Here is a 23,293-nt window from a genome sequence, read left to right as displayed (position 1 = left end):
CCTTGCATAATATAACCTTCCTCTACCGAGGGGATGACTGATAAAGGGTATTCAGCATCATTAGATTTTACTGTAGTCATGTAGACATTTTTTTTTTTCAATATTTAAAGCTTTTTTCTTAGGAACGTACATCGCAGGGGTCTCCCAGGAAAACGCGCTTGACCTAAGATGAAGGATTTCTGGTGTCTGAGCTTTCAAGTCTACAAATAAATATGCTTAAGGTCTAGAGGTGGCGTCTTGAAAACATTCCACAAAATATTTGGCATTTCCCGGATACATCTGACGAGCCAATACGCTGACCTGTGACTTGTCTCTGGGGTTCTTAAATAAAATCATGTAGTTTGCATTCAGGTTGATAGTTCTGCTTGTCTTTCCCTGAAAAAACAGATTCTGTACCAAATACAATACACTCAGGTTCCTGTGATGAGTATATTTTGTAAAAGCCTTTTCTACTTCTTCGTTCTTACTGGAGTTATTCATCAAATCATCTAGAACTGGAAGGTTAGTCTTGCTGAGGGGAAACAGTTCATCATCACACAAAGATTCTGGTATTCCTTGCACAAAATTAATGTTTATTTTGTTCATCAACTCATCATACAGAGGTTGCCAAAATGTATAACACCATACAATGTTATCAGGAACTTTAGACAACGTCTCATTACAATTTTCAAGTAATGTTTTGATGAAAAAAAAATGTTCTGCTATTTCTGCCACAAACGATACATGAAAATGGTACTTGCATTCTAGCATCAAAACAATGAGTTACAGACATTTTACAATAACACTAAAAAATACAAATCCTATATACAATCAGATTCTTAATACCCGTACGGCAGAGTCCTGAAATCAGGCAACAAAACACGATTATCATAAACAATCCTGAATCTTTTAATTTGTGATTTGTTTTTCAACAGAAAGCCCTTTTTATCTCTCACGATTTGATTGTGGGTGGTCGTAAGTACTCTAGTCTGATCACCATTTTTAACACATTCGTCAACCAGTTCTGTCAGAGATTTCAGGTTTACGAGTTTAGCATTTGAATAGTTTAAAGTGATACCCTTGGCTTTCATTGTTGTTTTACCTTTGGGAGTCCTATACCCATGTGTTTTAGGTCCTGAGCTGACAAATTCTACAATCTCATCACAACACAGTGCAACTCACTTGTAAGACCCCCCAGGCAATTGCCCAAAGGCGGTATCCAATCATCTTGATGACTTTTGAAGATGATGCTATTCATGTCTGTGTACAAGCAACGGTCTTGTAAACGGTCTATCAAATTGGACAGCTCGAGCCTAGCATATGCGGTCGTAAAAATACCTATGAAAACGTTAGCGTACCCCAGTTTATAGCACCTGATGTCCTTGTGATGCCACTACACCATTGCCACCTCCCTGTTCAGAAAAGAGAAATCACTTACATTGTACAGGTTGGAGAACATGTACTCTAAAAACTCATCAGGATCTCTGATCAAAACTGTGTTTGACCTGTCTGGTTTTTGACACATCTTACCCAACAAAGAATTAATCGGGAGTTTAGCTACAGACCTCTTGGCCGGGTTAACTGAAATTTTCTGTTCCTCCAGCTTAACGCTTAACGCCTAACGCCTTCGTTCTCCTCATATTTTTGAACATACTCCTTTTTTTTTTTGGCTTCATCAACCACCCAGGAAGGATAACCTGAGCTCTCTTGTTTGGTTTTCAAAAACATTTTAATGTATTCTGAAAACAGCTCATTTGTTCTATTAGGAAAGTGCCAAATCTCAAATACTTTCATCACTCTGTACCCCTTCTGCAGGGCCGTCATCAGCTCCACACTGCACCAAGCACCTCTCGTGGCCCTCTCATCATCCCCATGATCACAGCTACGCTGTTGTTGCTCAGCGCAGGTTCTACAGAAAGGGAACAAGAGATTATTCTTTACCCGGTAGGGAAGAACAGGGGCCCACAACCCCCTGGGAGGTAAAACCTTAACCTTGATGATGCCGAAGTAGTTTTCAAATGACCCAAAGTCACGATAAAGGATAACAGAGTGATCTATGGGGTACATTTTTACATTTTTCACATAAGGGTAGAGGGAGGTGAAGTCGTAGTAATTGATTCTTTCACCAGGTCGAGCTGTGTAATAGAGCTGTAGGGCATTGGTACGACTCCCAAACAGAGCATCCCGAGGATTTAAGCGCTTTGAAAAGTCAAAGGTTTTGAGAAATTTTTTTACATCTTCACTATTCTTTTTCATGTCATTCCATTCATTTTCCCACATGATGGTGACAGATCATTTGTGAATACACTGCAGCATCTGAATTTTATTAAGACTGTTCTGATGAATGTCTCCGAAGGTTTCTGAGGCTTTACCTAAAAGTTGTGGCATTCATGATGGAAAGCACGTATCACATCTGTGATAAAAGCAACTGAGAAACTCGAAAGCTTTGTGCGTTTTACCATCATCAAAGTAACCATCTACAAAATTATTTACGATCTTGGCTTCCCTAATGTTAAGTGCATGTTGAATGGGTATGTTCTGTTTGTCTGAGACGTACTTGAGCCATTGAATAGATGGCATCGAGAAAGATTTCTGACAGTTGACGTAATTATCTAGGGGAGGGATGGCCAAAGTGTTTTCGGGCAGGAACATAGTGCGGAATATTTTCATGCATACAGATGCTATGGTAATCGACTTGAATAGGTCAAAGCTTGTGTCTCTCAAAATCTCACTCCTGAAAATTTTACACCCTGTTTTCAAAATCTTGTTACAACATTGTTACAGCATTATTCTTTAATCTCTTTTCTGAAGTCAAAGACTTTATCAGAGACTTCATCATATCCATACCGTAAAACTCAGGCTGAGGATACGAAATCACATAGTTCTGATTCTCTAGGGTGTTGTAGAAGTGGAGGAATTTTCCTTTTTTAGCATTTGTAAACCCCATGGCTTTCGGAATGGTGCTAAGTTTCATAGGTAGGAATGAGAGACTGTCTATAAATCTCTGTTGTTAAGCCATGTCTTCAAAGCACAAATTTTCCCCCCTTGCACTATGATAGTAAGAGTAACCCCTTCTTTTACCAGGTAATTTAACAAAAGAAAGGAATCATAACCCGTTGCATTATGTGCTACAAATGTGTATCCTTCAAATTTTCTGACGGAACATTTTAAAAAAGGCTTCGATGCACCCATCCCTTTCAGCCCCATGCACCATATAAAATTAGCTGTATCTACGTCCGTTTCCTGTCTGGACTTGATATCATAAAATATATGTTTGTCTGCTATCTCTACCTGTAACGGTTGTATGAAACATTCATGTTTGACCTCCAATTCTATTTTTTCACTGCAAACTTTGCACCAAGGTTGTGCACATTTATGTTCTTTTTTACCTGTGCTAAAGGGGCTCAAATGTTCTACCATTCCGCATTTGGGGCAGTAGAATCCTATTTTGTATAATGAATATGTATCACCCAACAAGTTTCATATCTCTTCTTTGTGTTTTCGTAGCAGTAATCTGACCTACACAGTCTTAGACAATCTGAATGCAGTCTTAGACAATCTGAAAATGGTTGAGCAATGTTCTGAGGTCTTGACAGAAGTTTTCAGATGTATCAAATACGACTGTGAACTAAAGGAGTGAAGTACCGTAAAACATGGCATTAACAAAGAAATGTAGGTGGAGAAAATAAATGGTTTTCGGATAAAAGCTGTAAATTACAATCCACCCCTCCCCAAAAACACTCTGTAATGTGGAATGCACTATAAAGTGTTAAGGGCCCAATGTGTGCTAACGGACAAAAACCAAGTGTGATAAAACTTACAGAGTAAACACATTTGTTTAGAGATCACAGAAAAATAAATAAATAAAAGAAAACTTTATGATGTTTTGTGAAAAGTTTACTTATTGCCCTGATTGAGTACATATGGCAGATAAGATGTGAGGAGGTGTGTATGTGTGTGTGAGAGAGAGAGAGAGAGAGAGAGAGAGAGAGAATGAGTGTGTCAATGAACCCTGACTGCAGTGTGTGTCAGAGAGGATACTGAACAAAGAGAGAAAGTAGAGAAAAACTGGTGGGGGGGGGTTGTTGGGAGGAGGTGTGACTTCTTAGAGAATCAACTAATGGGAGAGGAGTGGGAGGGGTGATGGGCAATATTCAATTTTTGTCCTGTATGGGTAGGGGGGAGGAGGTGTGGGGGATGATTGACAGCTGTCAAATCACTCAGTCAAATCAAGCAATAAATCATTTTGACAGTTTGTAAATACTATCTCTCTCTCTCTCTCTCTCTCTCTCTCTCTCTCTCTCTCATCTAACCCTGTTACGTGGAGCGATCACGAGCTGGACACACACGCTGAGAAGAGCGAGATTTATTAAGGTAAAATCCACAATCAGATCTGTTAGAACAGTCCAGGGTCGATAAGAAAATGCATAGAGTACGAGAATACATCTTAAACTGCATGAAACACAACACAATGACAAAATGGGAGGCATAATGTAAAAATGATACAAGTAATGATATAAACAAACACTAGAAATGACCAGCAAACACACAGGCCGCAATGCAGGGTTTACATACACAGGGTAATGAGGTCTAGCAATGCACAGGTGATACAAATGAGGTGAAAACCAAAACAAGGACTGGAGCAAGAATGGAGAAAATGAACCAATGACGAGACAGGAAACCATAAAAATATGACGCTAGGGAATGGCCAGTCATCCGACTTGTACAGCCAGATCTGTAACATACCATTACCAAACCTCCACCAGAAGTGAGTCAAATTAGAAAGGCTGATGTAGCTCACATTTGGGTCTTTTGTGGAATGCTTATATCAGTTATTTTAATAACAATGTTCCTCAAGTGGCCCACCTGTGTCTGATAGACCAAAAGCAAGACCGGGGCAGAACGGGGTGGGCGAACTGACCAATCAGAGCAGACAGGGCCCATCTGGAAGGAAGGAGCTCTAACAGTGTTTCAGACAGAGGGTGAAAAATAATGTGTTTTTGGAAAATTGAAACATGTAGATCCATTCTGACATTACCAGAAATGTCACTCCTCTGAAATGACCTTTGGTATGTTAATACCAGCAGCTATAAAACGCAAGTAAATGCTCGAGTGCTTTCATGGCAATGCGCCCTGCATTATAATAATCTTGGGTTATTTATGCTTGTCGTTTGGCATTTACTGACGTGGGAACTCGCAGTCTGTAAAAATGACTGATCGTGTAGGTACAACTAATCCCGTCCAAATAGGGCTTCAGCCGGAAACCACAAGGTTTGTCTATATCTTAAATAAAAACGTGATACATAGTTAAAGGTAAAGTATACAGATTTGATAGGTTTTTAGTCTAAAGTGATCAACAAATACACAGCCTACGCTCATAGATCCCTGACACTTCATAGTTCTAATGTTATCGTCAGTTATCTTGCTGACGAACACTAACTAGTTTATAGGTTAGATAACTAGCAATCTACTTCGTCGTATTAGTTCTATAGCGTTCTACCAGATCCGAATAATAATTAACTAGCTGGGTAATAGCTTTAAAAATTGTATTAACCATTGAAACATGCACAAGCAAGGCTTAAATAATTGGAAAAAAACTCAGTTTAGGGTAGCCTATTTTTTAAACAGCGCTTTACGTTAAATACCGTAGTCGTCAGTCTAGAAGTCTAGGTTAGCTAGCTAACCTAACCTAGCTAACTTAAGGTAGATGGCTAGATTTTAATTAATATCATTGTTAGGTCACGCTAGCAAATTAGTTTTATACCGCATTGCTATTAGCTAGCTAGTTTTTCAGAAGGGAAATGTGTTTTGTCTTTAGTTTTGGTAGACGTTTGTAGAGTTCAAACGTAGAACACAACTTGATTTCTTTCCTGGTAGTGTTTTCTACATTTCATAGGGTACTTTTTAAATATGTGACTTTTAAATGTGCAAAATTAATAAGATATTTAATCACAGTGTAAGACGTTTTTGAATAAACTTTGCATGTAAACGTCTACTGATAGGCCCATTTTAAAACGATCATTTAAAAAGAGGTTTAATTTGCATTGGATATTATGTGTGCTTAGGATTTTTTGGACATTACATGTTTTCTTGTGTTTCTTTCTGGTTTGATTAAAATGATATAACACTTTGGTACAAAAATACATAACAGCAAGCCAAATGCAGAAGACAAAATTGCAAATATTTCTACAGCTACTGTGTACTTTCCAGGAGAGCTCACATAAGCTGGAATGAAGGTGATCCAAACTGCACAGAATATGAGCATGCTGAATGAGATGAATTTGGCTTCATTAAAGTTATCAGGCAACTTCCTGGCTAAAAAGGCCAATATCAAACAAATCACAGCGAGAAGGCCAATGTACCCTAGAACTGCACAAAATGCTATGTCAGAACCTGTATTACATTCTAAAATAATTTTTTTATTATGTTGCTCAAAAACCTTATCAGGGAATGGAGGAGTAATCTTTAGCCAAAGAATGCAAATAACAATTTGAATTGCAGTGCATGACCACACAATGCCCCTTTGTTGTGCAGGTCCAAACTTTCCTGCCATATTGTTTCCAGGTAGTGTTGCTCTGAAGGCACTCACAACAACTATGGTTTTCCCCAAAATGCAGGAAATGCAGAGGGCAAAGGTGACGCCAAATGCTATGTGACGTAACATACAAGACCAATCTGTAGGCTCACCGATGAATGTGAGAGGACAGAGGAAGCAGAAGAAAAGAGAGAGAAGTAACAGTGAGCTAAGCTCTGAATTATTTACTTTTACTATTGGTGTGTCTCGAAAATATATGAACACCACCATGGTCGAAAAAGCTAAACATGCACCAAATAGTGACAGAGCAGTTAGAACAATCCCCATTGTTTCAGTGTATGTCAGGAACTCCGTGATTTTCATGACACAACTGTTCTTTCTTTCATTTGACCAGTACTCCTCAGGGCAGGTGATGCAGTCTACTGCTCCTATAATAGAAACAAATATGTGATACTCAGAATAGTAATAAACTTAGTGAATATTAATATAAAAATTGATAACTTTACCTGTAGTATTTGATATAGACCCATCAGCACATGAGATGCAGTCAAAACAGCACACAGGCAGTCCTTTGATTTGTGCTTTTCTTGTGCCAAGTGGGCAAATTTCTGAGCAAACAGCTTTTGGCGTCTGGCATATTAGAATGCATTTAAGATGACTCAATAAATTGAAATAGAAAAAAAAGGATAGATGTATTTTATTACCTGATTTCCTGTGCTCCAGACAATCTTGTCCTCAACAATCACAAGTTCATACGTTCCATTTACAGAGGTGCTGAAATGGCCTACTGGAATATGCTGCACTATCCCATCCCTCATTTGCCAGTTTATTACTTCATAGGAAACAGGTGGGTCTCCATTCTCATCAAAGAACACCTTTTCCCCAACTGTATCCACAAAATGTACTTTTTTTAAATGTTCATTTACCTTATGAAAAAAGAATATGCTGTAGGTCATGTATCAGTTAACAGTACTATTAATGCTTAAATGGAATGCAGTTGAAACACCAGTGCTTACCATATTTGGGGTAATTTGTGATGCATTAAGACATAGTCTTGATATATTGGTCTCTGGCATTTCACAAAACATTAAATGATGAAGCGCATGTGCAATCGCATATACTGCTTGATAGACTTTATATGTGATTCTGAGTTGTGTAATGTCAAAAAATTGGTTTGTGTAATTAATTTTTTCTGTTCCTGTGCATACTTTTGTACTGTTATATAAAATATTTACTGAAGATACAGGCCTGCAGCCCACCACTGTTTCCCAAAAATCAGTGACAAAGCTGGACTCTGAATTATGGTAAGGGCTGATATCTTTTAGAATTGGTCCCAGTTTGGGGATGGCCATCTTTTGGACCACAAATCCAATTGTCCCTCTAAAAGATTGGAACATCTCTGGAGTGGATGGTCGGGCTGCACTTATCCAGGCTTCACTTGCAATCCACTGTTTTCCTGTTATGTTCTGTTTTACCACTTCTTGCATTAAAGGATAGAGATCTCCTTCTGGCACAAATGCAAGAATCATTTTAACTGTTGGTTGCTTTATCATCTCAACAACTTCAAGGATTTTATTTTGGGGATATGTCCGCAGAATTGTCCCAACAAATGCAATACAAACACCAAGTGCCTCCACCTCCTTTGCGAATGCTGAAATACCATTTCTTCCATAATCATTGTCAGACTGTAAAGCACCAATCCATTTCCAGCCAAATCGTTTGACCAGGAAAGCTAAAGCCTTTGCTTGGTGATAGTCACTTGGTATGGTGCGGAAAAATGTGGGATATTTCCTTTTGTTACTCAGACATGCACATGTTGAAAAGTAACTTACCTATTCAAACAAATGAATTGAACATTGAAAGAAGTCTAAAAGACCTTCATGAAATATTTAGAAATTTAGTATTACATGTTTCTTGGTGTTTTTTTGAGTAAATACCATTGGCACTCTGAATGGTCCGAGTGCCTCAGCCACAGCTAAGGACTGGGTAGATCCAGACTCGGCTATAAGAGCTGATATGGGAGGTGGATGACAGGAAGAATCCTTTTCTTCTGATCCACTCACAAGAGTAAGGGCAGCTCGCAATACATTAGTTGGAGAGGCACAAGAGTCCAAAATTTTATATCCCAAAGAGATGTTTGGTAGCAAATAATCATCATTGTTTATTTCATCTATTGCAAACATCATCATCCTAGTCCAGCGAAATGCTCGCAGATCAAATCTGGTGAATATTTTAGCAGTGCAAAAAACCCAAACAAAACATTTATACGTTTGTCAGCTGTTCCGTTACTTACAAAAATTAGTTTTAAACTCACCCTTTACATTCAGCATTATGTGGTTCTTTCTCAAAAGAAACAAGCATATCCTCCTGTTTGTTAAAGATAGGAAAAATGCCACCTATCATAATGTGTCCTTCTTTATACATATCTCGCATTTCAAACTTGTGTTGTAGCTCACATGCACAACCCATTTTTGTACAAAGCAGAAAACATAGATGTATTATATTAAGCTTTCCCATGGCTACTCAGCAACCTGAAGAGGATAAGAATGAGGTGACTTCTTTTATACACTGCATTTTTGCTTGCCATGCATGCTATAGGGTGGTTCTTACCAGGGGTGTGTCCTAGAACTGACCATATTTTCTTTAGAGGTAGGACTAGTTTGCAGAGTATGATGTAAATTCTTTATGCATTACAAAATTATTTGAATGTTAGGGGATGCCCTTACATATGGAGAAGCCATGGGACAAATCAGTGACATGATATTGATGTATAAACATTTTGCAGCCCTCTTCACACCACCAATTCTACACAAGTGATAATCAGCACTCCAGTTATCAGCACAGCTCATTATCAGTAATATTTAGCAAAGTTGATATGAGAAGAATATGCTTTTGCTGTTAGCTTCCATTTTATTTATGAAATTGCATATTAATGTCAATATTCAATATTTGAATCTAGATCGTTAAGAAGGGTTTTTTTCAACATTGAGACAATAGAAGTAAAACATACAAGGCCTTAATTAATGCAGGTGCTAGTAAGTGCAAAATGCCTTAAAGAGGAGGCATACCAGGGGACAAGCCACACTAGAGTAGAACGTGTACATTTATATACAGTTTTATAGAGGCATATAAAACTATTCTAAAATGAACTGTATGTAGTAAGCAAACTGTTTATTCAAATAACTCAGCTAAAACCTAGGTAGCCTTGTACTGGTGAGGCTAAAAAAAGATTGTAATGCCCAAAAAGTCAAACAATTTCTCTCTTTTTCTCCTTCACACTTTTCCAAATGCATCAGTCACATCTGGGTTATATCCTAGGAGGGAGAACCATACAGTCTCATATAGACAAGGTGAAAGCCATCACCACCTGCCCAGTACCCTGCAGTAAATGGAAGGTGAGGTCATTTATGGGCATAGTTGCTACAGGAAGTTGATTCAGACTTTACCTGAGCTTCATGATTGACTTAACTCACATGGATGGACTGCACACAAAAGGTTATATGGAAGCAGGACTGTGAGGCAGTTTTCTAGGACCGTAATGCCTGCATGTGCTGGCTCCATATGTTGGGGTATAGGATGATTCTAAAAGCCTGTGACTCATTCCTTTGAGCCAAATTGGGCCCAAAATCCCTGGCAGTGCCCCTTCCTGCATGCGTCAAGATCCTGTGCTACAAAACCCCAATTTTGACCATTTAAACTGAAGACAGATGCTTTGAGGATTGGGCTTGGGGCCATCATTAAATATGTAGAGGTAATAAAAAGAAGCAGATTTGGGCAAAGGTCTAAATATAGTGAAAACAGTTTATGTTAAAGTTCATGAAGCCTTAGGGGCACTTTGCACAGCTGATGAAGTAAGAATTGCGGGTGTGTATCTGTTCGTGTGCATGCATTTGTATACATACACTGCATGGACAAATATGGTATGCCACTTTTCATTTTTCAGCTACCTTTGAGCTGGCTGGTCAGCACACACATAACACTGCACATGGCATCCTTTGTGGCATTTTTTTTTACCATAACTTTCAGTGCCATTTTTACAATGCTTTTCAGTTCTTTGCTCTCAGGTTTCCCAAGCACAGTAAAATGCAGATTTTGTTAATTCTAGCAGTCTTGAACTTTCTTTTTTGTCTTTTCAATATTCAAAGAAAGATTGTTTTTATGTCCTCTATGGCCATCATGATAGCTTTCAAATATCTGACCCATTTGCAAGACATTTTACAAAACGTCAGTTGTCTTCAGTTCTGCTTCTTTTCCTGCCCGCTACCGTGAGATTATAGATAACATTTACATTTACCCATTTTTTTTACCCAACTCTCTGAGATAAGCTTGAATGAAAATATAAAAACAGATGTTGTTTATGTAACATCAAACGCCAATTGTTTTGCCAGTTGTTACATAATATGTAATCTATTAGAACAATAATATCACAGTCACAATGTGTGCAAAAAAATTGTTTTCAATACTTAGGCTTTTCACCTTTTTATTTTGTTTTGTAACCAAAACCATTTTAAAATAGTTGATTTGTCAAGTGAGAAACACATAACCTTGCAGTGAGATCCTTGAGCCTGTTTTTTCAAAAAACATCAAGAGGATTATAAGGAGCAATCCTGTCAAATCCAGACTTTTATAGTTTCTACAACCTATTCATCAGTTCTCTATGCAGCATAACACAGGTGTCCCCAGAGTAGATTTTTTCCTCTGTGTAAATAAGTATATAGAGGGCATTGTAAATTTAAATAAGATAAATAATTGCACATTTATTTGTTTCTGCAGTGCAGACATTAACACTTAGCAAAAACTTCATTTTTGAATTAATTTATAATCTTATTATTTATTTCATGCCTATTGAACACATTCAGTGTAATATGAAATCAGAATTCTGAAATGTCTGTTCATTTGCAGATGGTTCTTGTGATGAAGTATTGTGCATTAAAATAATAGAATGAATTCAGGTTTCTTTTAAACCCACTGATTTTTACTAAATGTTGTTCATCAGCTGTTAGTAAAAAAATAATTATATGGAAGTCAGAATAATAACCAGAAATCTCATTTCATTAATACAAACTACTTAGATAGGAGTTTATCATCATATAACTGATTGATATCATCTAGCAATGCTTTTGTATTTGGGAATTTCTGGCATTTATAGCATTTTATAATGCTCTAACTTTCCCTTCTGGTACAGAAAAAGGAAAACAACTGAATTTAAATTCACTACTGAGATGAGTTGTGTGCCTTTCATCTATTACTTTAAGTTTAGACAAATGATACTGTCAAGCCCCAGTTGGCACCCAGCCAGCCTTTGGGCCACTCACGTTCCCCAATGATGACTCACCTCATTATTACCTTCTCATTCTCAATCACCAGAGTACTAATCTCTAATCAGTCACACCTGTATCTCATACACTCATCTTTATTTAATCCCACAGGTCCTTGTCTTCAGTGTTTTGTATTAACTGGTTTTAGAGACTAAAACTTTGCTGTGTCTTCAGACAGCTCTAGCTCTGTGAATAGTAGCCTCTGTTGTATTTCTTCAATTTTGTTTATTTATTATCTGGTTTACTTTAATAAAGCATCCTGCTTCCATCACTTGTGCCTCACATCTCTGCCTTGTCCAGATTGTCAGGGAATGTGGTGTTGACTGAACGGAGTCAGGGAGTGATCCTTGCATGACCGAGGTACTGAGCTGGCAAGGCACAGCCATCATTTGGCAGCAACAAGACCTGGTTGGACAGTAACAGGAGATCTACCAGCTTTGAGTTAACCTGAATTGCTTCACCAGCTGTGTGGAGGCCCTCTCGCCGAGCCTGGTAACCATGATTGGTACCCCTGCATGGCCCACATATTTGAGATATCAGTCCTACTACATCACTACTCTGAAAGCCTATGACAGTGACTTGTACTTTGCTTATTAATCAATGATGCTTGACCATGGCAAGGTGGAGTTTGTCATTAGAAGGCTCACTGGGAGAGCCAAACTCTAGGGCACCATGCTGGTGATTGACTCCTGACGTTGTTTGCCTGCTCAAGTCAGTGTAACCATCCATAGTAGGGTAGAGCTTGCAGTCATGCCCTACTGCATTTCAAGCAGGACTGCTGCTCAGCAGTGGTGTATGCCCTAGAATTCTGGACTGTGGCAGCTACCACCAACTGGAATCAAGAGGCTCTTGCTGACATACTCAGGGAGGCACTGAAGAGAGACCACCAAGCCAATCTTGCCTATTGTGAGGGGATGAGATCCCAAGATGACATTGTAGACCATACCATCTGGAGGAGAAACGGTTCTCACTTTGGTACTTATCCTATATGCAAGCCTTGCCCAATCCTGTGTGGGAGCGCTCGTCCCAGGTGAACCCATGCAGCAGGGCAGTGTTCGTTTCTCTGCAGAGAAGGGGAGACACTCCCACTACTGTGGTGGTGTGAACCATGTTTGCTGAACCTGCCCTCTGCTGGTGAGCTTAAGCTATGTAGCTCAAAGGTGAGTATCTCTTCCTCCTTAGACCAGTTCTATTGCCTTCAAGCAAAAGTTACATACAACCTCTGTTAAAGCCATAGTGGACTCAGGGGGAAAGAGTCACATCACTCACCAGACATCCCTGATACTCCTGCAGATTTATTCCCATCCAATATAACTCTGTCAAGAGCCCCAATGTCAACTCTATCCTTCGTGTTTCTAGTGCCACCAAGACCTGGTGGGTTTCCATCAGGTCCTTCCACCGAGCCATGTGGGTCGCCTGGGATAGTCTTTGGGGTCAATTGTGTGGGTGTGAGGTACTGTCACGGCCCATTTGGCATTCCGTAGTCATGACACACCTTAGTTACCTTCCTATTCCCAATCATCAGAGCGTTAATCTCTAATTCCCCACACCTTCCCTCGTTCACTCAATCTTGCAGGTCCCTGCTTTCAGTGTGTCCCATTGGCTTCATAAAGCCTCTGCATCTTCAGACATCTCCAGCCTCGTTGATGGTAGCCTGTGTTGTATTTCCTGTTTTTGTTTCTTTAATGTCTGGATTTCCTAAATAAACAATTCTGCTCCCATCATTTACATCTTGCTCCTCTGCCTTGTTCGGAATGACACAAGTGCTGTCAACCTTTTCTGTGCTTTTAACCAAATGCGGTGATCTTATTTTGTGTCTAACCTGTGGAGTTTCTTTTTTTACTGTAGAATGTGAGATACTGAAGTGTGATAGGTCAGTACTACTACCTGTACTTAGGTCTAGTACACTTGCACTTTATGGCATTTAGCTGACACATTTATCCAAAGTGACTTACAATTATGACTGTGGTAGTGGGGCTTGAACTGGCAACCTTCTGATTACCTTAACCACTGAGCTATCACTGCCCTCCTTGGTGAACTTGGTAAACTATCTCCATTTTTTTTGTGAATCAAAAGAATCCAAAATGTATTGTCTGTTGCTAGCAATTTTAAATGTTTTATTTTTCTCAGCCTCTGAGCAAATATAATTTCAGCCATACCACCATCAGATTTGAGGTACAAAACAATTTAATCTTTTTATTTTAATTTTTTTACCACATCACCTTAGCTTGCTCACTGGGTGCTTGGACTCTGACATTTGTAAGGCTGTATTGTAACAGCTGTTGTAAAAAGCGCTATATAAATAAATCTGGCACACATTTTTTTACATTTAAATTTTAAATTCCTTGACCTATATAATTATAAGAGCTCTATACCGCTGCATACAGGTCACTTGCTAAACATACACTGTTGTGCTCCAGCATTAACTAACAGTGTCCATACTATCATGCCAGTAAATATGGGTATGTTTAGGTATAAATAGATATCCACAGTAAAGGGTTTTTTCCTGACTATAAATGCCAAAAAAAAAGACAACACTGCAATGTGTCTTAATTGATCTAGTGCAGAGCCTGAGTCACTTTCTAGATTGATATGTTCTTTCTGGTTCATATTTATGTTTAGGGAAGAGGTATTATCTGTTAACCAAAACAAACAAATGCAGACCTGGAAGAGAATGATTGCAAGAACACTGAATTTGTGCCTAAACCATTTCATGACTTTACACGAAAGTATAGCCTTGAAGGCCATTAAACCACTATTGTATTTCCCATGACACAAGAGATGCAGAAGATGAAGGTAATACCAAATGCAGTGTGTCGGACTTCGCAAAGAACATCCAGATGGTTGAGCAGTGAGTGTAAGTGGACAGGGAGAGCACCATGAAATGGTGAAAAGCAGCAAGAAGCTTAGTTTTAGAGTTGGCTCTGTGGCTGGCAGGGTTTCTTTTGCTGGTAGCTGATGAGCATAATAGCTGCTGTACGACAGAGCAGATAAAGTGACACAGCAAACAGCAACAATCCCATAATTCCTGCTTGAACTAGGCCTTTGATGACAGCAACCCAGTAGCTCTTCAACAGATGCAGAATGTTTTGTTTGGCAACTAAACAGATAGGGGAAAGCATATCACAATCAACATAGCAGTACCTCAGTTATGACCATTCCTTATTTGTGTCTTGTGCTGTGAATGTGGTATTATTTTTAAACAGAAAAGGTTCACCTTTTTGGCACTGTTTGAATGTGGGCCAGTTTGTATTTAAACATCCTTCAGATGTATGGTTTTCATCTGTTAGTTTTCTTGGTAAGCAGCTCATTAGATGCATATATTTCTACACATAAAATGTAAGCAAATTCATTCTGTAGTGTGATTGCTACACAATTTCCTTGTCAAGAAGAAACTGTAGACTCAGTTTAATTAGTACTAAAGTTTATTTTCTTTGATCAGTTTTTATTTTGGTCTAAGCTCCTGTACTATTTTTTTTTTTTTCAAAACAAATAAATTAGCTGTTATTGCTGTCAGGGAAACATTCACAGTGCAAGAAAGCCACAAATGTGTTGTTTAATCTTACCTTGTATTTGCTAAAGCCAGTGCAGTGTAAAGCAAAATTGAATGCATAGTTCCCTCTGGTCTCTTTTACTATAGCATAGATGTTGCCAGTTATATTGTGTACATGTGCCTGAGTGAAGTCATATAATAGAGCTGCAGAAACTGACAGGTGATGGTAGAACATGTTCTTCCACAAAGGTTTGATGAAAATGATCTCCTGTTTATCCAACAGCCTTGGAATAAGTAATTTCTCAGCAAGACATGGAATTTGAGATGTTATAAACCCATCTTCATTCATCATTTCACTTATCTCATTCAAGCTACATGAGAAATTCCAGGCCTTGGTCATGGGCCACAGACTGATTGTACTATTTATATACCATGCTCCAGTCAGCAAAACTCTGGCATAGGACAACAACATGCCTTTCTTCTCATTTCTGTGTGTTTGGATGTTGAATTTAGTAGTTACATGCTTTATATTTGCCCAGTGGCTGTAGTGATGTTTCAGCAAAAGCAGAAATGTGAACTTTAAATGTATGCTTCCCACAGCTCTTATGAAAATAGGATAGACATGGAAGTATCTTAAACAAACAAATCTGGAAAAGTGGAAAACCTGTTTAGAGGGAAAATGTTATAAGCCAAGGTTGTGTGATGTGTGTGTGTGTGTGTGTGTGTGTGTGTGTGTGTATAACATCAACTGCCAGGACATCAGAGGACAAATATGCAGATGAAGAAATAAATGTTATTACAGGCTTTACTTTTTGCCAGTTGAAAACCTTAATTGGAAAGCTTATGGTTTCCTTTTACTTGTTTTTTAAATATAGCACTTTTGCATTACAAGCATTCAAAATTTGTTATATTCTCACCATCTGCAGTTGCTTAATGACTTCGTCTTGCTGTGATACAAGTTGACCATTTAGAGCCTGCCAGTTCTTGAATTCACTGACACAGATGCATTGGTATTCTGAAAAGGCAACCTGAATGAACAGTATGTTCACTTTGGGTGCCTCAACACAAAACAACTTATGATATTCTACTAGGGAAAACCTGAAATGAGAGAATGCACAGAATTGAATAAATTATCATTATTAATACAGCACTAATGTGTTCCATGGGAGCAACTATTTCTTAGCAATTTTTCATTTCAGTACTATAAAATGTATTAATTTTTCTCTATATTTTTTTATATCTTTACTTAAAATCTATGTGATGCTGTTCATGCAAGGTTATAAGCAATTAAAAATAGAAATTAAAAAGAGCATTCTGGTTTGAAATTATACTCACCTTCCATATTTCTCTTTGTTTCTTTGTGTGATACTCCCAGTGTAATCATGTTTACAAAAACTAAGATTTTTCTCAACCCGATCATTTATTGGGATTAATACAGCAACACTTGGATGATTTTGTTTTCCAGTATAGGTTGATGTAAGGTGAGGATTTGGTGCCCTCGTGAGAAGAGCAAGCAGAACCAGAGCAACTCCTCTCATCTCCGAGGCTGCACTCAGGTTGAGTTCTAGACCCAAGGAACATACTGCCTTTATAGCCTCTCCTGGGTGGTTGAAGGGACAGTTGATCTGTAACAATATGACCCTAATTGTCAGAGGTAAAATTGACATACTATGAAGACTACACAATGTTTGTTTGAACCCCTCCCCCCCCACTGAAATAGAAAATGTTATTTAAATATGTAGTTATGTACCCCCTATCTGTGAAAATCAATAAAGAATTTAATATCTTAAGCATCCCAAGAGTTCAATAGGACATAGCAAAAAGAAAAAAATACAAAAAACCCAAAATTCTGACTTTGTTTTATTTATTTATTTTTTCATTTGCATCTCTTTCTTAGACTTATATATAAGCATATAGAGCTAATTAGATTCCAGGCAGTGTACTGTAGTTAAAAATGCAGAAGTAGTATAAATTGCAGAGTAAGACACAAGATTTCTAGAGAAATAGGACACTGTCTCCTCCTACATCAACTGAGTAAGCAAAATGCTTCTGAATTTCTAGGAAGTGAATATTCAGAGGAACTTTGCAGTTTTTCTGGAAACCTTATGTATTTCGCTGTACGTTTTACTAACTCCCTCATGTAAAATACAATTTCAACAAGTTTTAAACAAGTTCTGCATGTTGTATATATGCCTTGTAGTAATGATCACATAATGTGTTTTTCTGGCATATGGTGTGCAGAAACAGATTTTTAATCCTAATCTTGAAATAATTTTTCTTAAAGATATTAAACCTTTTTATCTGAACATTTTTCTAAACATAAGGTAATTATGCTTTTTATATATACACACATATATTTTTTTCAGGCAGTACATGCCAGAATAAACCACATCTAGTCATCCTATTAGCCCCACAGAGAAAGAGAAAATTTTGATCATAACATTCTGATTTTTCTCCACTAGAGGGGGGTCTCTTTATGATAACAGTCATGGAAGGACCTAAATTCTGCATGAGCTAATGTAATTTCTGCATGAACTGATTTATATATATATATATATATATATATATATATATATATATATGAACTTATATATTTTATAGTTTAAGTTAAATTAGTCATGTCATAATTTGCCATAATACATTTCTGTGTTGTTTTCTGGCCTTGAAGAGACAGTATAGCGCACTATGGAATGTGGAGTAGTAAACCAGAACTTGAAGCAAAAAACAGCAAAAATATGAGTAGAGTTTCTGGATCTATGGCTCTACTGGCTCTATTCTGGCATTTCAACAGTAATGAAAATACTTAAAATCAATTTGGAATATATGGGTAACCTGTGGAGGAATACTTGGGTCAATGTAAAGTGATACCTCATTTTATTCCTTATGTGAGGATTATAACAGTGACATTCTGAATTTCTTACAGATTATTAAAACCTTTGGGTAGGCCATATAAAATAGCATTGCAATAATCTAGCAGAGATTTAACAAGGCTTGGATGAGTTTCTTGCTGTTAGCAATGAAGTTAATGTCACAGACTATAGGGGATCTCACTAATATGGTATTTGAAAATGAGAATCAGAATTGTTTAACCTCCCTGAACATGATTAGTGTCATCAAATGATGCTTTGTCATATTTAGGTTTAAAAGACTGACCCCTAAATTGATTAATTTAAAATGATATTGTTTTATGTAACAAAATATTCTGTGGCAAAAATGAAAAAGAATGCTGTTTGTATAAGTATTCAACCACTCTTCTGTGAAAGCTCCAAGTTTACGCATATGAAAGGTATTGCCCTAACGCAGGCACAGTTGGCTTACAGTTCTCTTGAAGGAAAGCTGTAAAAATAAAGACCAAATAGCATTCTAACAAATCTGTGGCTAGAGTTATAGCAATGAACAAGATCCGAAATGTGAGCAATGTTGGATCAATTACAAGGAAACGGAAGCTGTCTCTACCACTATGCACTACCTAGACAAAGCCGTACCTCAAAACCCAGCTCAGAACAAGAAGGGGATTTGTGAGGGAAGACACATAGAGCCCAAGAATCAGTTTAAAGCAGCTAGAAGGTACAATGGCTGATACTGGAGGGGAAGTGCACCAGTCGGTAATATCAAGAGCTCTGTATACAACTGGCCTGTAATGGAGAATGTCTAGGAAAAATCCATTCATGGAGAAAACACATTTACAGGACACTTTTATCCAAAGCAACTTACAATTATGAGTGAATACAACTTGAGTAACTGAGGGCCTTACTCAGGGACCCAGTATTGGCAAGACTTGAACTAGCAACCTTCCAATTACTAATTAAGTACCTTAACCACTGAGCTACTGATTTACTAGTTGAGTAACTTAACCACTGAGGTACCAGTGTCCAAGGACCTTAACCACTGAGCTATCAAAGCATGTCTGGAGTTTGGAAGACTGAACTAGTGACCCAACAAAAAAATGCCAGCAGCATCAAGTTGTGGAAATTATTTTCGTCAGTGGGAATGGGCATTTTGTTAGAGTTAAAGGATGAAGGGATGTTGCGATGTTCAGGGAGATACTGTATGACAATCTACTGCAGATGGGAGAACCTTAACCTTTTGCAGGACATTGAGCCCTAGCAAAAGGTCAAAGCAACACAAGAGTTGGCTACAAAATTGTGAAAGTTGAATATAGATTTTGTCTTGTCGACAATCTGGAACTGCTTGAAAATTGTGTTCCACAAGTATCCTCTAAAAAGCCTAAACAACCTGGAGAAAATGTGCAGAAAATTTGGTAGAAACTTGCCGCAATAGACTTAAAGCTATTACTGGATCAAAAGTTTATTCTACCAAACAAACATTTGAAGAAGTTGAATACTTGGCAGAATGTCTTGGCAGACAAAAAAAAAAAAAGAATTCTGATTTTGAAATTTTACTGTAAGAACATGTTGGTGTGCAAAACATCACTGGTTAGAACAGTTTGTGTAAGTGTAATTTGTAATCCTGAGGAATCTGATGACTTTTATGATGGTTGAATACTTTTTCAAAGCACTGTACATTAAATAAGAAAGTGCCCAGAATCGTGGCATTTTGCAGTTTACAGTGCAGTTTATAAATGTGATTAACCAGTGTATAGTAATTCCAGTCACTTCAGTAGGATCTGTACCAGTCACACACTGCTAAAGAGGCCTACCCAGTTTGCTAGCCATTCAAATTAACTCCTGTAGTTAACTGTGTGAAAGGCAGTACTGACATTAATTGAGAAAAACAAGCTGATCTTGTTGCTGTTAAACTTCAAATTGTTTAAGAAGTGCTGTCTTGGTGATATGTCTGGCTCAAAAATAAGATGCTTGAAAATTACATTAAAATTATTTGAACTGAGATAATCATGTAACTGAGATGAAAATAGCTTATTAGTTATTTTGCCAAGAAATGGAAAGTTGGCGATGGGTCTCTAAGTTGCTAAGTGCTAAGAACTCAAGATTCTTTGTCTTCAGTAAATGTCTGTCAGTAGCTGTTTTGAAACTTATAATTTCGCCATTCAAATTTCAGAATCACATTTGTGATTTTAGTGTATGACACTTCCACTTGCCTAATGATACAGGTCTATTCTGTTAGTTGACCATTATTCTGTAGGGCATTTTAGCAGCTGCATCAGGATGAAAATAAATATGCCTCATAGTTGGTTAGGAAATTCAATTAATTATGATTAATTATTGGTTTGCTTACATGTTGCCTCTACATTTTCCATATCTGCTTTAAGATAGCATCATAGAAAAAAAAATGAAATTCAAAACATAGTTAATTAGGCCTCCTAGTTAATTAGGAAGATTGCTTATGTGATTTCTTTTTCCATGTATGTGTTTTCAGTGAACTGCAAGTCTTGAAAGAACAGCCATGAAAACATTCCATGCTGTATTGCAAATTGCTCCTGGTGGGCTTCTGGTACCATAATAGTAGCAGACAAGTTTCCCTTTCTGTTATGCCCTCCTAGTGCCCAGGGGACAGAACACACTGTAAACAGACACTAGCACCTGCCACATCAAGGAAAAACTAACCTTGACAATAACAGACTGTAATGTGACATGTTTTCACAGGTTTGTGGTGGGTGTTTGTGCAAAGATAAGTCACCAGTGTGTTGAACATCCACCTGGGAATTCAGGTCATATATGAGAGTAATGTAAAAATACCTTTTGTTTTTCTCCTGCCCTAATGATGTTGATGCTGTTCATGGATTGCATCATAGTAGCCAACAATGACAACCTCCACGGTACCTTTTGTGACCCTTAGTAAACAAAAAAACCTGAAATGGCCAACAAAACAGGTGGCAGGAAAGGTATTTTTAGGTAGTCCTGTACTTATGTATTTATTTTTTTTATGTTCAGTCTTTGTAAGTCTTATGTCTTAGGAAGATGGCAGTTCATCTGTCATGAAATGGTTATATATGAGGCACAGCTTGCATTAATAAAGGGGGACGCATGTAAATAATAAAGGGGACTTATGCTTTCATCATATGAAAACAGGTTATGCATTGAGCAGGCCAACACAAAAAAACATGGTAAACGCAAATTAGACATAATACAACAAGAATTCTAACAATTTTAAAGACCATGTTATGTACCCTTTAACCCACTTATGGAGTCATTGAGCCCTTAAACACATGTTCCCAGAATTCTTTTCTCAAGAAAGGGAACATGCCCAATCCTTAGGCACAATGAAACCTGCAGAGCCCATCAGAACGGTGTCTCCTGTGAAAGAGCTGTCTGATTAGGGCAAACTTGCATGTTTATTTTAGGCCTATATAACATCCTGGTAACTCTGCTAATACCTTAATCTCAACATAAGACATCAAGACCATCTTCACCTTTCCTGATAACATCCACTGTTTTCACTTGTAAACTCAAAGGTTTGTCCTTGCAGAGACCTCCCAGTACTCTGTACAGTATTCTATACTCAGCACCCACTTTAGTTGAAATACCTACCTTGCATCTACGTGGATAGGCACTTAATTAGTTATGCTTGCAAGTGCATTGTAAAGGTGTTTAGTTACAGGCTGTAGTCATCTGTTGTCATGTACATCTTTCCTCTACTCCATTAATCACTGTCCAGTTTCTGAGCAATGGACCACTGCTGACTGGATATTACTTGGGTGGTGAATCATTCTCTACAGCACTCACACCAATATAGTAGTAGCATAGTTATGGGTATTGTGTTGTTATGAGTGCATCAGGCCCAGCGGTCTTGCTTGAGTTTTTACATGCATCAATACCACTACTGGTTTGGTTTTCTCTGCCACCCAATAATATCCAGTCAACAGCAGCACAATAGTTGGAGGATGATAATGGATGGGCTACATACACTAACTGCATGCAAACAGAATTTTAAATAAACATGTTTCTAATAAAATGGGTGGTGAGTGTATACATCCATCCCTCTTCAGATATCATTTTAAAACTGGAAACTCTGTTTGATCTGTAAACATAGTTACTACTTATAGACTCTACCTATGTCCCGCTGAAGATCTTGACCAGCTACATTGGGCTGTGGTAGTAATCCCTAGAAATCATTCTAAAGAAGGAGACATATTGTTTGTGGTTGCTCAGGCAAGCATAAGTAAGAAAATGACTGATATTGATGCAGATAATATAAAAGAAAGAAAGCCAGTGAGATTATTTCAGTGAATTTGTTTGAACTCTCCTTTAATGCTTAACACTCAAGGGAGTACAACATGGCAATCATAATAGTCAATAGTAATTGAATATGGCTGGGTGATATGTGGATGCCCAGTTACCATAAAGTTAGTTCAGAACTCTTTGAACATTTGTTATGCTTGTTTCAGATTCAAGAAAAAAGGAAAATAAATATCTGTTCAATCAGTGTAATGTTGCTTTACCACTTGAATATCAAACTAGCCCTTAACCTTGCAAACTCTGCTGCTGTGGAGGATGCTGAGTTGTCTGTTTTGGCAAGAACTTGGTCTCTACTCATCATATTTGGGAATCCACATGTATTATAGATTTTATATCCCACTTTTGTGGTTTGGAGGAATATTTTGGATTTATATTTTCATGCACATGAAGTTGTAAGAAAACTTGACATCGCTGTGGAACCTAAATATAAGTTCTATTTGAAAAATGTGCAAAATATTTAATGATAAAAACATATATCTTGTTTTTTTTTTTTTGGAGTAATGATTTATACTCCATGCTTTTTGTTTGCTAGTAAGCATTTTCCCTGTGCTCATTATGATTAATAGCCCTTGTCTCTCTGTGCTGCTTAATGCTTGGACAGATTGATATTATATGAATTGCTGTGTCCTCCACTTTAGGTGTAACAAAGTATCTTTGAATGGGCCTTATAGACCAGCCACATATCAAAATGTATTTACTGGAATTAGTGAAAAGGTATATGGTGATCTATAATAGTTATTACAAGTATGCTTTACACAGGTTAAGTGCTTTAAACATGGCCATATTAATAATGAATGTATATAAAGCTTAT

At 37.7% G+C, this 23,293-nt stretch overlaps 1 protein-coding gene across 1 annotated transcript; it reads right to left on the bottom strand.

Moving 5' to 3' along the window:
- Nucleotides 1–6,040: 6,040 nt before the first annotated feature.
- Nucleotides 6,041–9,031, bottom strand: LOC113592364 (extracellular calcium-sensing receptor). Its single transcript, XM_027033235.2, has 6 exons — nt 8,829–9,031; nt 8,452–8,734; nt 7,531–8,346; nt 7,219–7,440; nt 7,021–7,144; nt 6,041–6,942 (listed from the first exon to the last, which is right to left on the bottom strand). Exons 1-6 carry the CDS (start codon nt 9,029–9,031, stop codon nt 6,041–6,043), a joined length of 2,550 nt encoding a protein of 849 aa, XP_026889036.2.
- Nucleotides 9,032–23,293: the final 14,262 nt, after the last annotated feature.

This window comes from Electrophorus electricus, chromosome 4, assembly GCF_013358815.1.
Source record: "Electrophorus electricus isolate fEleEle1 chromosome 4, fEleEle1.pri, whole genome shotgun sequence".
Classification (NCBI taxonomy): domain Eukaryota; kingdom Metazoa; phylum Chordata; class Actinopteri; order Gymnotiformes; family Gymnotidae; genus Electrophorus; species Electrophorus electricus.
Note: the sequence above shows the minus strand (reverse complement) of the source record. Positions and strands in the feature narration are given on the sequence as shown.

Coding starts and splice junctions, on each gene's coding strand:
- LOC113592364 (XM_027033235.2), bottom strand. CDS start 9,031: ATGGGAAAGCTTAATATAATACATCTATGTTTTCTGCTTTGTACAAAA. Junction 8,347..8,451: donor GACCATTCAGAGTGCCAATG/GTATTTACTCAA, acceptor TTGTTTGAATAG/GTAAGTTACTTTTCAACATG. Junction 7,441..7,530: donor CACAAATTACCCCAAATATG/GTAAGCACTGGT, acceptor TTTTTTCATAAG/GTAAATGAACATTTAAAAAA.